Source organism: Leptopilina boulardi, unplaced genomic scaffold (assembly GCF_019393585.1).
Source record: "Leptopilina boulardi isolate dan_hultmark-lab unplaced genomic scaffold, ZJU_Lbou_2.1 LbouV2_384, whole genome shotgun sequence".
Classification (NCBI taxonomy): Eukaryota; Metazoa; Arthropoda; class Insecta; order Hymenoptera; family Figitidae; genus Leptopilina; species Leptopilina boulardi.
The window spans coordinates 1,078,654-1,095,312 of NW_026137956.1; the positions used below are offsets into that span (position 1 = coordinate 1,078,654).

Genomic DNA, 16,659 nt, shown 5'->3' on the forward strand with positions numbered 1-16,659 from the left:
GGAGCCTTCGTGTATTTCCATAACTTTGTACATAGATTTTTAAAAAATGTCACCCAATGTTTATTTCAAGTGCTTTAAAATGTTATTTAATGCATTCTGAAGTAAACATTTATTATACAAAAAAAATTTTTTTTTTTTAACTTAGACAAATTTTTGAGCAGGGCACCGTGAGGGTAAAGACCGGGCACCCTGCTGGTGCCCTTGTGGATTTCCAAAACTTGGTACTTAGATTTTTTTTAAATGTCACCTAATGTTTATTTCAACTGCTTTAAAATGTTATTTAATGCATTCTGAACTAAACATTTTTTGGTAAAAAAAAATTTTCGTTTTTGGACTTAGACAAATTTTTGAGCAGGGCACCGTGAGGGCAAATAGCGGGGGCCCTGCTGGTGCCCGCATGGATTTGCCCTCATGGATTTTCCACTTGGGACCCTGCCCGGGGCCCCTATGACGCATGCGACGAACGGGGCGTTTTCCACACGGGATTTTAAAAAATTATTTCTTTAAAAATCGTTTAAATCGTGTAAATTAAATGCTATTAATGAAAATTAATCTTAGATAACGATTTCAACATTTATATTATTTTAAATAATTGTGAATTAATTGAATGAAGAACAAAATAGTTGAACAAACATTTAAAAAATTAATATAAAACTGTATTAAAATTTGCATTTTTAAATAGAATAAATTTCTTGTGTGTAATGTAAACATTTGTTATTTGGTCATAATGTGTACCTTCTTAAAATTAAAATAAAAGAATAATAACAGTGTAACATTTTTTTTTTCAAATCGTATTTCGCGTTTTTTAACCTCAAAAAAACCTTACTTTTTTGGTAAATTTTATGACGTTGATAATGGTAGATTTGATAAATGCCAGTTTTTTTGTACCAAATTGAACACAATATGTGAATGTTAGGTTATGTAATCGACACAAATGCCAATTTACAGTTATTGAATTTTAAAAATTGTCATTTTTTAAATGTAGACCTATTTTTAATAGCATAAAAATCTAAATATACAGTAGAGCCTCGATAAGTCGAAGATGAAGGGAAACGTTGAAAACTTCGAGTTAAAGAGGTTTCGACCCACTTGGAAAGATTCCCCCGGAAAGTGCCCCCTGGAGGTTCTATCAGAATTCCGCCGGAACTTCCAATGTAATTTCGTCGGAATTCCATCGGAGTTCCAAAGAATTTCCGATGGGATTCTGACGGAATTCCGATTAATTTTTTTCAAAATTTTTATAGCCCTAATTCCGTCGGAATTCTGTCAGAATTCCTTCGGAATCCCATCGGAAATTCTTTGGAACTCCGATGGAATTTCGACGGAATTACATTGGAAGTTCCGGCGGAATTCTGATAGAACCTCCAGGGGTTACTTTCCGGGGAATCTTTCCAAGTGGGGACTTATAGAGGGTTTCGAGTTATAGAAGTTTCTGAAAATATAATTCGACATATAGAGGTTTTTGTATTGTATTAACTTCAAGATATAGAGGTTGCCAAAAACAAAACCTTCGAGTTATAGAGGTTTAAATAGATGGAAAAGCTGTTGAAGGAAAATAAAAATTACTTCGAGTTATAAAGGTTTTATAATTCAAGTTACAGAGGTTTTTGAGTTTCTAGAGAAGGGAATGGACATTTTAACCTGATGTGATAGAGACTTCTATATAGGCTTAAATTAAAGCTTATATCTTACACTTTAAGACAGATATGCGCAAGATAAAAAAAAGTGAATTTAAAAAAAAATAGGTTCAAGTCACTTAAAAAGATTTTTGGTGGTCATTACTTTCATTTTTTCAAAATTTCAAAATTTTTTTTATTATGCGCATATGGGTCTTAAAATGTACGTTTTAAACTTTAATTTAAGCCTATATAGAAGTCTCTAGCACGTCAGGTTAAGGAGAAAAAAAATAATGTAAACACTCAAAAACAGAGTTTTTGGAGATTTGGGGCGCAACGCGCTCCATACTTGCCTTCCCCAATCTGGGGATGGCGTACAGAGTATTATTATTGTTAGTTTTTAATTGAAAGATAAAATTAATGAATAAGGTAAAGGAGCAAATATGGCAAAATTATTTTTAGAAAATGAGATTTTTTCATAATGTAATCAAGTAAATAAATTTATTGAAAATTAAAAATAACAATAATAATACTCTGTACGCTATCTCCATAATAAAAAGCAAACTAAGTTGACGATCGGCAGAGTTGGGGAAACCGCGACGATAAACATAACCTTGATAATTCTTCGGTCAATTGGCAATTCTTTGACATCGACATTCTGTTCTTTTTAAATACGGTTAAATAAATATTCTGTAAAACGTAATTTCGGACAAATCAAAATTCGGGTAAACGTATTTTCTAATAAAAATCTTTTCTGACAGACGTCATTTCGGAAAAAAGATTATTAGGTTAAATTATTAATTGGTTTAATTAAAATTCTGACAAACCTTATTTCTATTTAAATAACTTTCTGTCATTTTGTAATTCGCTGTAAAAGACTGTCTATCATTTATTAATTTCTGTTTCATAATTTTTCGGTTCAATGTTAATTCAGAAAAATAAACATTCTGTCTAATCACATTTCGGAAAAATAAATTTTCTGTCATTCCTTGTTTCGAATTGTTGAAAATTCGATTAGACAGTAATTCGGTATAAATAAAAATCGGATAGGGGAGACCGGGGCTGAAAATGCCGGGGGTAAGTTGTGCCGATAGGAATATCTTAAAAACAAAAAATTTTTTTTTTGAAAAGTGCACGGAGAGAAAAATTAGTCTTTAATAGTATACACTGAGAAAAAAATGCTATTGAATCAATTGCATTTCTGCCAAAGGTATAAAAATTATTGACTTAAAAGCATATGCTATAGAATCTATAAAATATTTTTACAAATTTTATAGTATATACTTTTGAATCAATAATTTTTATACCTTTGGCAGAAATGCAATTGATTCAATAGTATATTTTTCTCAGTGTAGAAGACTTTACCTTTAACGCTCAAAACTTTTCTATGCTACATATGCGTAATACTTGAGTAATTTTGTTATAAACTTATGTCTTTTTACTATGAAACTGTCTATGCTGATAAAGTTTGTCATGTAGCCCTTTATAGTATACTTATTATACTGTAAATGCAGCCGCGCCAAGCGGAGATCGCACCTAGCTCATTCTACTACGATTGTAGAAGTTCTATGCTTTTTCGGTATTAGACTCTTGCAACAGACCTTTTCATGCTGATCGTTCTGTCCTTATCTACACTGTTAGAAAAATCTGTATTAGATTTAATATACATGCGTATGAAGCGAATATGCACTACAGGTATTGAAATCTAAGATACATGTATATTAAATTTAAAGTGACAACATGGCGGCTGTAGATGCCTATTTCACCAAACGGTCATTATTTCCTTGATATTGAAAATTTATTTGAAATTGAAACAACAGTGCGTAATTCTTTAACTATTGTGTTGTTTATGTCCAAATAATGTTTTATAAGGGGAAAATTTTTCAAAAAAAACATTCTAAATACAAGAATTTTAATACTTATATGTGCCATTTAGGTTAAGTACTATAAATGTCAAATTATATGCATTTTTACAATGTAAATTGATTTAAACTTGTATTTACATGAAAGAAATTACTTTGCTTTATTAATAAAAACCTTATTTTGTACACAAGAACATGTATAAATTGAGTAAAATGCAATTTTTTTATTTGAATTTTTTTCAGTGACAAAATTTAATATACTTTGTATATGAATTACACTCTAATATACCAGTTTCTTAAATTGAAGTACTTTATGTATATTAAAACTACAAACATTTTTAACAGTGTAGCGCATATTATGACGCATGAGTTAAAAGAGGACAGAATGACCAGCATGAAATGGTCTACTTGCGAGTAGGTAGGCGTGGCCTAATCGTCAATTGCAAGGGTCCAATACCGAAAAAGCATAGAACTTTTTGGAACTTCTGCAATCGTAGTAGGATGAGCTAAGTGCGATCTCCGCTTGGCGTTCTTGCTATTATAACACATTTTTCTTACAATAAAAGCATATATACTATGTATCTTTAGTATGGACAAATATTTATACTAAAAATTCTCAAATATTTGCTCCATTAGTAAGAAAAGTTCATACAAAAGTAGCAGAATAGTCTTTCATACTATAAAGCCTTGATTTTTCTCTCCGTGTGGAAGTAAGAAAAGTATTGTTTAACTTATGCGCATCTTTGGCAACTATGTTGATTTTGTTTGCCTCACTGAATAATTAGCTGTTAGTAATTTGGTGCTTTGGCATCAATTACGTGCAAGTTTTCATGTTTACACTTTTTGGTCTATTTTTTGCATTTTTAAAGATATCGATACATATTTTTTTTAAAATGATCCAAATTCAATCTCAAAAATCCAGCAGCCTCCAACGGGGGCGGCCACATTCTCATCACGCGCTTCGCGCGTAGGAGCTCGCTTCGCTCGCATAATTGAGCGCGCCCCGGGGCGCGTGTAGGACGATCGTCCCGCTTCGCGGTTCGATATTGATGCGCGCTTTGCGCGCATTTTCTTACGTTGCGCTACACGCTCCGTTTGTCTTTTACAATTAAATAACCTAGTATCATTAATTACTTTTTATCTAAATTGTATAGTTCAAAAATTCATGAATTTCATTTAAAACTTGTATTAATTATTCTATCAGAAAGTACTTGAATGACCCAAGAATCAGTTTGGTAGAATGAGATTTTGTAGTAGTTTCAGATTTTTTAGTTCATTTAACTAAATATTGAAGTGATACGTGTAATAGAAAGAAATTTTTTTTATTAATTTTATTAAAAAGTGTAAATTTAATTACACACAGAGTTTAAATAAGTACAAAAGTAGTTACTTTAAGGTGGAAACTTTATGTAAATGACCTGTTTTGTGTAATTTATTAGGAAGAACTAGTATTTTATATTAAAATGCGCTAAATTAAATTATACAAATAGGTAAGGTTTGAAGGTATTAGAATAAATTTTTTATCGAGAAAAAAAAGGGCGGCACTGCAGCTGTTCAGACTTAGTTCGTTAATTTTGCGCCGTTGATTGGCCAGTTCTTTGTAATTAACGAAATCAACAAACCCAGATTATTTATTAAAATAAGTTATTCCTCTTCAAATTAATTTCTATTGAGTAAACGAATAAATTAATTGAAAATTTTAAAACATTTTAAAAAAATAACTTTATAGTAAATCAACTTTTAAAGCACCAACAAAATTTAATTTTATAGGAGGTATCGCCCTTTTTTTTAATTCCTAAAAAATTTGTGTACAATGGATGTAAGTGAAATTTTTTAAACATTTAATTTTCTTAAAGTACTTTGACTTTAAGGATAACATTCTCATCACGGCACTCGCGTTTCACGCTCGAAAATTAGAAAAAAGCGATAGCAAAACTTGCAGATTTAGAGGAATTATTACACAGAAAAAACTTGGACTCATTTTTGTTGCAACTCATTTTCTTTTGGGTATCGAAATGAGTATGGGACAAACTTCATGTTATTCAAAATGATATTGGCTGGAATTTCAGATTTCTAAGTTGGCATCATAAGCAGAGTAATTTTGTATTTCAATTATTGTTTCTAATATTTCAACAACACCAGAAAGATTATTTTGACCAGTACGAATATTTAGAAGTTTTTAAATAAAAATTATTTATTATTATTTACGTAGATAATAATTAATTTCATAAGTTTTTAAATTTACCGCTATTATTTAAGTTGGCAGTACCGTTCCTGTTGTCAAAACACATGTTTTCATTTTTCTAACCTAAAAACATATTTCCTTTATTATTTTATTACGCGATTACAAGCAATTTTTAATCAAATATATTAAGTCTAGCGTGTTATTTACTTCTTTGTAATTATTATATTTCATGTTTTTGTGCAAAATTATTCGTTATTTCACAATATTTTTCCATTTTTCTTTTTCTCAAAATGAAACTTGCCTGTTTCATTTTGATACTTTTACCTTAGAACTCGAAATGAGACAACCAGTTTCATTTTTGTTGCGAATCAAATTGAGTATAGAATCTATACTCAATTTGAATTCAGGTTTTTTCTGTGTAAAGAAAATTCAAAATAGCATAAATCTAATCTTAAAGAGAAAAAAAATTCTTGATAATGCTGTTATCATGTCGAAATTTTTGGGGTGCATGAGGCCAATGGTGTTTGCCAATATTGCACCATTATAAGAACATTAATCTAAATTTTCTTCATTAAAATACCAATCTTTTATTTACGACGTGACAATATTAAACAAAAAAGGTTCAAAAAAATAGTTTAATCGATATACACCTTCACTTTACATACAATATAACTGAGCTAGGTATGATAGTTAAAATGTTGTACATAGAATTTTAATCCGAAAATTTTGATACATTTTAACGAAATTTGGATAATTTTATTGTTTTTTTGACGAAATCACCTGGCCATCGAACTCAGGCGACATTTTGGTACACTTAAAGTATATACCAAATTTGAAGTCGATTCATTAAAATTTATTCAAGTTATCGTCGGACCAAATTTTGTCTACAGACAGACATTTTTTTAGGACCCATTTTTTCGGCATCAGAAAGTCTCAAAACGTCAAGATTTACTGGAATTAGAGAATGCTTAAAATCGCCCAAATGTAATACCTTCTCATTATGATGAGAATGTAAAAATAAATTTTTATTAAAAATTTAAAAAAAACAAAAAATTCGGTATTTTATGAGTAAGTTACTTTAATTTATGTTAATTTAAGGTGGTTTAAAGAGAAATAATACATATTTGAACACATTTTTTCAAAATAAAGTAATTTTGCCCTGCATTTTACCCATTTTTCATCCGTTTTTGTCATTTTTTGTCTTTTTTTAAAAAAGTGGTATAACTTTTTTGTTTTAATCGCTATTAAAAATTGTCAAAGGAAAAAAGTGTTTATTTTTAGTCGTAATTTTCGAAAAAAAAATTGAAAAAATTTTTTTTTTGAAAAATGCGAATTTTAGAATTTTTTAAAAACTAAAAATTTGAATTATTTTGTTGTTTTTCAACGAAATCATGTGGCCAATGAACTCAGGCGAGATTTTGGTACACTTAAGGTGTATACCAAATTTGAAGTCGATTCATTAAAATTTGTTCGAGTTATCGTCGGACCAAATTTTGTCTACAGACATACAGACAGACAGACATTTTTTTAGGACCCATTTTTTCGGCATCAGAAAGTCTCAAAACGTCGAGATTTACTAAAATTAGAGAATGCTCAAAATCGCCCAAATGTAATACCTTCTCATTATGATGAGAATGTAAAAAGGAAAGGAAAATGCAATAAATTTCTGACATTGTAAATACATATAAAAAAATTTTATTCTTCTTTAAATACCATTTTTTAAAAAAAAGTAACAACTCAATCCTATTTAATAAAAGAAATTATTAAAACACTAATATCACCTTTTTTAATTATTAATAACTTTTTACAAAAAAAAATTTTAAAACTTTATTAATAAATTTTTAGATAAAAAAACTATTGAGACCCTGATCAGAGCCCCATTTTGAACTTAGTGAATACCCTATTTGGGGTTTCGATAGGGAATTCTACTCAAACCCCCAAAATCAAAAAAATATAAAGCCGCCAGTATACTGTAAAAAAAGGAATTGAATTTCAACTCCCTAGGGAATGCTATAAAAGTCCCACTCTTTTGGAGTTGAAGTGAAGGGAGATAATGTTTTACAAGTTAATTTTATGCCTAGGGAGTTAGTTGTAGTTAATTTAATTAATAACTCCCTTTTTGAGTTGATTTTTAAGTCGAAAAATTTAACTCCCAGTGCTGTTAACTCCTTAATTTTTTTACAGTGTATAAATGATCCGTTTCAATGATAATAACTTCTTTTTTAAAAAGTAATTTTAAAACCTTTTTTTATTTACATTCTCTTTAAACAGGAAAAACTGGTGACGAACCCTACTTTAAATTGGACAAAATGGAGCAATTAGTGCACGGGAACATGTATGACAAAGCAACAAATGCCCGTAAGTACCAATGTTTAAATGTTTAAAAACTAAATCGATCGTAACTTTTTCACAAGTACCTACAGATCTCCAAAATTTAACTATATTTCTCTGTATAAGCTTTATCTATACAAGTACACCAAATTTTATTAAAATCTTGATATTAATTCTCTTTACAATAGAATCTCCTTAACCTGTCTCGCAATGTTGCACACACTTTCGTATCTTCTAATTCTTTTCCGTATAACAATAATATAAAATAAATTTTTTTTCCAAAAATTTAAAGATTTGAATAAAACTTTGTCTCTGTTGAAAATAGTTCATGAAGCCTTTTTGACATTTGCAGCATTCTTGTTTCTGTTGGACTATCATAATCCTTCATTTTCAGAATCATCACTTCTTTATTGTGAATTTTTTTAAAACGAATATCTTCAACTAAGAATTCAAATTTTGAAGTAATTACATATGATAAATTTTCATCATTTAAAATACGATCAAAGTCAGCAACGCCTGCCTGATTCTTTAAAGAAAGTTCCATTAAAAATCGAGTTTCAGGAAAAGTTTTTGCTTGATTAAGAAATTTTGCCTCTTCCGTAGTTCGACTTACAGAAAACTTCATTAATTGATTAAATGAAATAATTGTTTTCTTTTGTAGTGAATCAAAAATTTTTCCTGTCATTTCTCTATTAAAAATTCCACTACTAAAGAGTTTAATTGGTCTTACAAGATTATTACATTGTCTAAGTGCAACTCGATTTATTGCAGCTTCAAATCGATTCATTCCATCTTTATTCATGACGAGGGTTTTCTTTATGTAAGAATATAATGCATAATAATCCTCAAATCGAATATGCATTTCAATATTTCTCTTTCTTTTATAATTATCAAATACCTCTTCTACATTTTGAAAATAAACAGAATCATATAAATAATTAATTTTTCGTTGTGCTTCAGACAAACCAACAGTTTCATCTATAATATAATCATATAACACATCATAAGTGTAACGATGGTAGTCTATTTTCCAATTTTCAAAAGAATTTACAATTTTCATATTTTTCATTTGCTCGGCAAACATAGCGTAAGTTGGAACACGACTTCCAGTAACTTGAAATGGATTTAAAATGTAATTTGAAAAAAAATTCTTTGTTAATTTAAAAGTGCACAAAGGTGCATTTTCTGTCATAAAATTTGCAGCTCTATTAATACTTTGCATTCTAGGAGATTCTACAATTTTATCTTCCTGAAACAAATTTTTAATATCTTGCTCTCTTAACTTCCGCCAGTCATCAATCGATACATCTTTATACTTCAACTCAATGTTTAAAATTTTATTATGTTCAGTAAAAAATGTGTCCGTTACTGTAAAAAACACGTCATTGAATGTGATATAATCATCTTGAAATGCAAAATGAAAATTAGATAAATCTACAAATCCATATGGAGAATTAATAGTTATGTGATATCGTACTTCTACTGAGAAAGAAAATTGATCAATAGGTACTAACACACCTGGTGGTTTATTTCTTAACAGAGTAATATCATTAAAGAAAAATGTGTGTCCTTTCAAATTTCTCAAAAAATCAATTTTCCTTTGTCCTTTTACAATTTCAGTATACCATAATTTTTTTGGTATTTGTAGAGGAAAATTTTCATTCAATTGAATGAGGGCTAATTTATTTAAAACAGTACGTAAGAAATTTACTTTTGCTGTAACTTTCTTCACATAGGACAAACCATTATTTTTCAACTTTATTAAAATTTCTACATATTTTGAATACATTGAAACTCCTATAATTTTTCTATAAATTCTTGGACCTTTTATGATATTTTCATTAGGTAATGGATTTGAATGTTCTACAAATTGTTGTAATCTCCCAATAACATTATTTTTTTGTATATTATCTTGTACAGAGGTTTCTGAATCTTTTAATATTAAATCTTTTCTTGTCAATCCTTCTGGGATATTTTTATCAAATTTTTTGTGACGATATTCGGGAAAAGTTTCTAAATCTTCTATTCTTCTGATCTTCTGCGGAATATTTGAATCTGCTTCTAGTGGAAGGTTTTCATTTATTGAGGTCCCTGAAATTTCTGGATTAAATGACTTAGAAAAATCAGTATTAGCATGAAGAAATTTTATGATTGAAGGTGCTTTCTCTCCAGTGTTTAAATGATTTTTTAAAGACATAGACTGTAATGGATTATTATTAATGGATTGTGGAGAATTGTATTCGGGTTTTACTATTCCTTTTGATGTAGATGGGAGTTCGAAATTCATGGACAGAGGAAAATTGGGACCTGCTATATTTCCCCTTAATGTAGTGACAAATTCGACGTTCGTAATTTGAGGAAAATTATGAGTTTCTACGTTACCTCTTAAAGTAACTTGAAATTCAGAGTTGGGTGTATTAGGATAATTATAATTTGCTGTGTTTCCAGATTGAAATTGAGGATTAGGAAATTGTTGTAAATTAGGTTGTTGCACTATATTTTGTCTTGCATTCACGGGAAATTGAAGTAATTCCCAAAATGTAGGTGGCCTTTCTGCAGGTGGATTTACGTTTGCAGACGGATTTTCATTAGCAGGAATTTGATTTCTTGTATTATGATACACATGATAATTATGAATTCTATTTATATTATATCCTTCAGTTGCCATTTCGTATAACAGATACCCAACTCGATGAAGAATATCGTTGTTATTTTTTTGGAGTTTAGTGTTAATGATTTTACCATTTTTTGGAATGTATTGTTTGTAGGAAATCTCTCCAGGTGAATTGACTTGTATAACTGGAATTTGAAATGGATATTCCTCGATGCTTCTTAATTCGGCAATTATTCCTAATGATTCTACACATGTAGGTCCAAAAAAATTCGACCCACCAGGATAAAAGTATTTAACAACGTTATAATCATTCAATTCAGCTAAAACCATTGGGACTAATCCTGTCCGATATGTTGGTAAATTCATATTTTGTTTTACACTCTTTAATAAAGATTTTAATAACAAAATACTGTTTTTAAGTGAGGGAATGCTTTTAAAACTTGAAATCATATTTTGAAATAGTTTGCCAAGTACTTGAGAACCAAATCGGCCTACATGATAAAATATTTCAAATCCAGGATCCAATGTTTGAAGAGAGGCTACAGCTAAATCTTTGAAGAAGCTTTTAGTGATAATTTCTCTTCCGATTGTTCGAATAGCTGTTTGTGAAATTTGGTTCAACATTGTTAGTTTTGAAAATTTATGAATATTCCCTGCTCTTGCAAGAGTATTAGTGATTAAGTGCATTTTACCAAATTGTATTGAAAAGCTACTGCTTAGTTTCATTGCATATTTTGTTACCAAATTTGCTATTGGTAACAGACTGAGAACATCTAAGGTACAGCTAAATGCGGATTCAACTATGTTTCCTGCTTTGACATCTTCAATGCAACTATAAAATGGAATAAGACATTTTAAAACATTTAGAAATTTCTCACCAATTGTTTCGTCATAATAATAATTTTTCAGTTTATTTATAAATTGTGTTGTCTTTATATCCGCAACTCTATTAATAAATCCTCTGTGATCTTCATTATCTTGTTTAAGAGTCTTGGAAAATATTGCAATTTCCATTATTAAAGAGGAATCATTGGCAACTGCTTTGGCAAATTCCTTTTCGTTATCATTGTTTTTAAGTAAACTCAGAATATTATCATCTTGTTTAAGGGCGTAAAATGATTTTTTATTTTCTTCTTTTATAGCAAACAGAAGATATATTCCGTCGTTTGCCTTTCGAGGGGTAGGTGAACAGTATGTACAACGCTGTGGATAGGTCGGAACTTCAGCGAGCATAACAGTTGCATTTGAATTCATTTTTTTCATTAATTTACCATCGATTATAACTTGTTTAATTGCATCCCTCTCAATTGCATGGTACAACTTTTGTATACTCGTGAATTGATCCTGATATCGTTGTTCTAATTCGGGTAAATCGTATTCTAGGCAACGTTTGGGAAGAACTAATTTTAGTGTCCAATGGTATAGGGTTTTATACATTTCTATATCAACTGATGAGACTTGTTGATAATTCTCATAATCGCAATATGCTTTAAGAATATCTATGGCAATGAGAGTCCGACTTTTTATAGCACTGATTTTATTTTCAAGTTTATAATGTAGACTGTTAATAATATCTTTTTGTACAATTTGAAGCATTGTTGAACTAATGTGTGAAAATAAAAATTCATAAGCTTCAATCCAAAATTCATTATTTTGAGTAAGATGATCTATTTTTTGGAATTTGTCCTTTTGATGATAGGCGTAAAAAAATAAAGCAGGGGTTGAGAATAATTTTAATACCATTTCATAGGTTTGATTATTGAAATCCTGTAAATCAAGCTCCCGTGCGATTAGAACATAGTCGCGAAACGTAAGATTGGTAATATCTGATGAAACAGATCTAACAATTTTTAAACCTACCATTGCGTATATGTAATTCACTTCCATAATGCTCATTTCTTGTTCGGGTTGGGGAAAAACTGGCCAAATGTGATCATCAAAAACTTTTTTAATTGTCAGTGGAGTTAGTTTATAATTGTTATCATCTGGCGAACAATAGTCCCTACTTATGTTATTTTGAGATAGACTTTCTTGTACATTTTTTTTAAGTGCTGAGAAATTTACATTATTTGCCTTATTTATTATTTGAGCTAAAAATCCATTAATGTTGCCGTATTGGGAAAATAGAGCAGTGCTAATGATGTACTGATAGGTTTCAATTACATATTTCATGTCAAGTGTTTCATTTTCTTCGCCACCATAGAGATCACTTCCTTTTAGTACTTTTTTGAGAAGTTTAAGTTTCACCTCGTATTCGTTGTCGAATTTATTGAGATATTCAAACAATGTATTCAAAACAGGAATAGTCTGATTTCTCTCATCAAGTGTAATTAAATCATTGTTGTAGAAATAAATGCCAAAAATATTAATGTAATGACAAACAGAAAGAAACTGAAAGTTTGATGACTGTTGAATGAAGATTGACGCGCTGTTCATTGTAAATTGATGTTTAATTTCGATTGATGATTCTGAAACTGATAATTTGTTTTTTTTATAATTTTGATGAAAGAAAACAGTAATAACATTTCTATAAATTGTTTTTTATTTTTAGATATTCAAAAACAGTTTATATTACCTTGAAATATAGTTTTTGGATAAACTTCCGATTAGCACATACCTCTACCCTAAATTTTTTTTATGTAATTTAAATTTATTTATGAAATAAATGTAAATTATAGTTTGAAAAAGTTCTTCTTTAAAAAAAGAGGAACGATTCAAATAATAATATTAACTTTTTTTTAAATTTTACCATGTATTATTTTTTTTCTTATTTTGCTACACTAGAATATACTTTTATAAAAAAATTACAATTTTTTTTTACTTTTGACTATCGTTATTATTCTATAGTGAAGAGAGGAACTCATATAGTTTTTCTTTTTTTTATAGGAATGCTGTATAATGCAATGTTTTTTTTTGTATGTTCAGTTGTGCAATGTTTAATATTTATTGATGTCTAAATATTATATCAAAAATATGTTTAGTACAGGGTGGATAAAAATTTTTTTTTAAGTTTACAATGTAAAATAAATACTTTTATTTGAAATTTATCTTAGATAACCATTTCAACATTTCTATTATTTAAAATAATCGTGAATAAATTAAATGAAGAACGAAATTGTGAAACAAACATTTAAAAATGAAATAAAAAATTCTGTTAAAATTTTCATTTTTAAATAGATTTAATGTCTTGTATCTAATTTAAACATTTGTCCTTTGTTCACAATTTGTACCTATCTAAAATTGTAACAAATACAAAAAAATAGCATTGGTAAAAATGACTAAAAATGTGTAGTTAAAAAAGCAGTTAAAAGTACCATATTTAGAACCATTTTAACTAAACTTAGACAGTGGTGGTATGCCTATTTTCAACAGCATAAAAATTTAAATATATTGAATTTATTTTTATTTCAAAAAAAGAACAATTTTTTATAATTAAAGGTAATTTTTCTTACTTACGGGTCTTTTTTTTAATATTTCTTTTATTATATATATATAACAAAAATTTTGCGAAAAATTTTACATTAGACTAATATAGAAATTTATAGAAAACTTTTTACTCGGGGAACTTTGGAATCATTTCTTTTAAATTCAAGACGGCAAAACCAGTATTATGAACTGATAACAGATATGGATGGAATTTCCTTGTAATAAAATTTAATCATCAGTATATGTATTTTATCAAGAGAAAAAAAAACTTTTACAGATAGAATAAAAAGTATAGTAGCACACATATTTAAAATTTTAAATATATTTAAGACAATAATGAAAATTTCCAATCATGATTAGTCAGGAAATTCTGAATTAAAGTGAAGCATATAAAAGTATGTTTCTCGATGATCATGAATATAGTCATCATTCGACAACTAACAAAATGAAGATCACACTTGTAAGTAATAGTTAACAACAGTTTTCATTTTTTCTTGAAATATTTAAAAAATATTATAATTTTCAGTATCAACACTTTTATTTATATTTGAGGTTCTTTATTTATTGTTTTTATACAGATATTTGCTCTAGCCTTTTTCGCTATTGCTACTGTCAGTTCAGTTAATTCAACCAATGAAGTAGAGGGTAAATTGCATCCATCTGATGAACAAATTGCGACACACGATGATTTAGTTAGAATGAAAGAATTCATAGGAATGCGAAATAGAAGGAGGTATCCCTTCATGCAACCATATATTGCAACTGGTGGCAATGGTATATAATTTCTCCCTAAAAAAATTAAATTTTCATAATATTTCCTATTACTTAAAATTAAAACAAATTTTTGCTTTCAATTTTAGTGCTATTAATTAGCATTACGTATTACCTTTATTATGTGTATAATTATTCTAATAATTTATTATAATTATAAATATATAATAATTATTAATTTTATTTTTATATATTTTTTAGGGCGTAGACGTAGAAAGTATCAACCATTAAATACAGAGGAAATTGATAAATCTGAGACAAGCAAATTAAATATTAATAATATTGAAATTACTAATAATTAAAACAAATCTTTCTTTGTAATTTTATTGTTATATTAATTGTCATTAAATTATACATTTATATTCATATATTTATAACTCGCAAAGGAAAAATTGTGTATAATTAAGCATGTTTTTAATATTAAAATATAAGACAATTATATTAAAATTTACTGAATTATTCATTTTATTACATTACCCTCTATAATATTTGTGTAAATAAAAAAAAATCACTTTTGAGTGTTGTATGCTTATGTAGATGCGTAAAACGTTAATTTTTTATGTTATGTAATTAATTGAAAATTAAACGAACAATCCTTAATTACTCTCTAAATTTGAATCAGCGATAAGTATACCACTGTTACCAATTAGCGTATATACGCTGAAAAATTAGTGAATTTCACTAACAATATGTAAAGTAAATTCCAATGCGAAATTAATCACTTTACGTACTAAACATTACTTTAGACACTGAAATTTACTTATCATTCAAATGATAATGACTAATGAATATAAATTTAGAGTTCAAAATAAAATTTTTGAGTAATAAAATTGCAATTTCTTTTGAATTTTTCCAAAATGTTAATAAAGTTAATTTTTATGTCCATTTTAGAGTTAAAAATATTATTTTTAAGTATTAAAATTTTGGTTTTTTCAAAAAAAATCTTTTTTGTTAAAATTTTGGGTAATTATGCAATTAAGGGGCTCCTGTCATATCTAGAAATATACAGCTTTTCAGAAACAAAAAAGTTTTATATGTTACGTAATTTACGTTATTTGCGTTAGTTACGTCACTTATGGTGCTTTTCTATCTAGTTACTTGTAAAATAAATAAAATCACAAAAAAAAACCATCTGAAAAGCTGTACGTCTCTAAATTTGACAGAAGCCCCTTAACTGCAGAACAGTGTATATTACGTAATTAACGTTATTGGCGTAATTAATGTCTCTTATCATGCTGCCCCTTCTAGTCACATAATAAAAAGGAAATTTAAAAAAAAAATAAAAGTATCAGTTTATTCTGCAAATGTGTAACGAAAGAATTCAATGATTCATTGGATAAATTCTGTCGCCGCCAGATGGCAGAAGCATCCAGGGAGCACAAAATTGCAACTGTATTTATATATTTAAAAAACACACTATTTTCAATCAAACGAATTAGACTTTTTATTGAATACAGATACGATTAAAAATTCCAATCTTTTAAAATTAAAGTAACAAATTCATTCTATCAAGATCCAATCTGTTTTCTTCGATTGGACTATCTAACATTTTTTTTACAGGGAAACTCTCATTAATTGTTAAACCTCTTTCTAAAGGAATTTCAAATATGTTGTTTTAGATTAACATTTATTATAAATACTGTGATTAGTTTAAATGTCCTTAAATCATTTCTCTTTTTCCAAAATTATATTCTACAAAAATTGACACTCTTATTAAAAAATTAATAAATTTCGACGGTAATTGATATGTTAACAAATAGAGTGAAAGATGAAATTTTAGTAAATAAAAAATTACATTTGTCATACAATTATTGAAATTCTATGAACTTATTATTGAAATTCCCATTTAGTAGA

The 16,659-nt window shown here is 28.1% G+C and overlaps 3 protein-coding genes across 4 annotated transcripts in view; 2 read left to right on the forward strand and 1 right to left on the reverse strand.

Annotated features, from left to right (window-relative positions):
- The window catches only part of LOC127288326 (uncharacterized), a 278,443-nt gene that overhangs the window by 172,000 nt on the left and 89,784 nt on the right, over positions 1 to 16,659 (forward strand). The gene's annotated exons all lie outside the window — the stretch shown is intronic.
- LOC127288306 (uncharacterized) lies at positions 8,015 to 13,446 on the reverse strand. The gene is made up of 2 exons (XM_051315696.1): positions 13,184 to 13,446; positions 8,015 to 13,082 (listed from the first exon to the last, which is right to left on the reverse strand). Exon 2 carries the CDS (start codon positions 13,042 to 13,044, stop codon positions 8,281 to 8,283), a length of 4,764 nt encoding a protein of 1,587 aa, XP_051171653.1. The 5' UTR covers positions 13,045 to 13,082; positions 13,184 to 13,446; the 3' UTR covers positions 8,015 to 8,280.
- LOC127288324 (uncharacterized) lies at positions 14,201 to 15,252 on the forward strand. The gene is made up of 3 exons (XM_051315722.1): positions 14,201 to 14,494; positions 14,613 to 14,808; positions 15,007 to 15,252. The coding sequence occupies exons 1-3, from the start codon at positions 14,432 to 14,434 to the stop codon at positions 15,105 to 15,107; spliced, it is 360 nt and encodes a 119-aa protein (XP_051171679.1). The 5' UTR covers positions 14,201 to 14,431; the 3' UTR covers positions 15,108 to 15,252.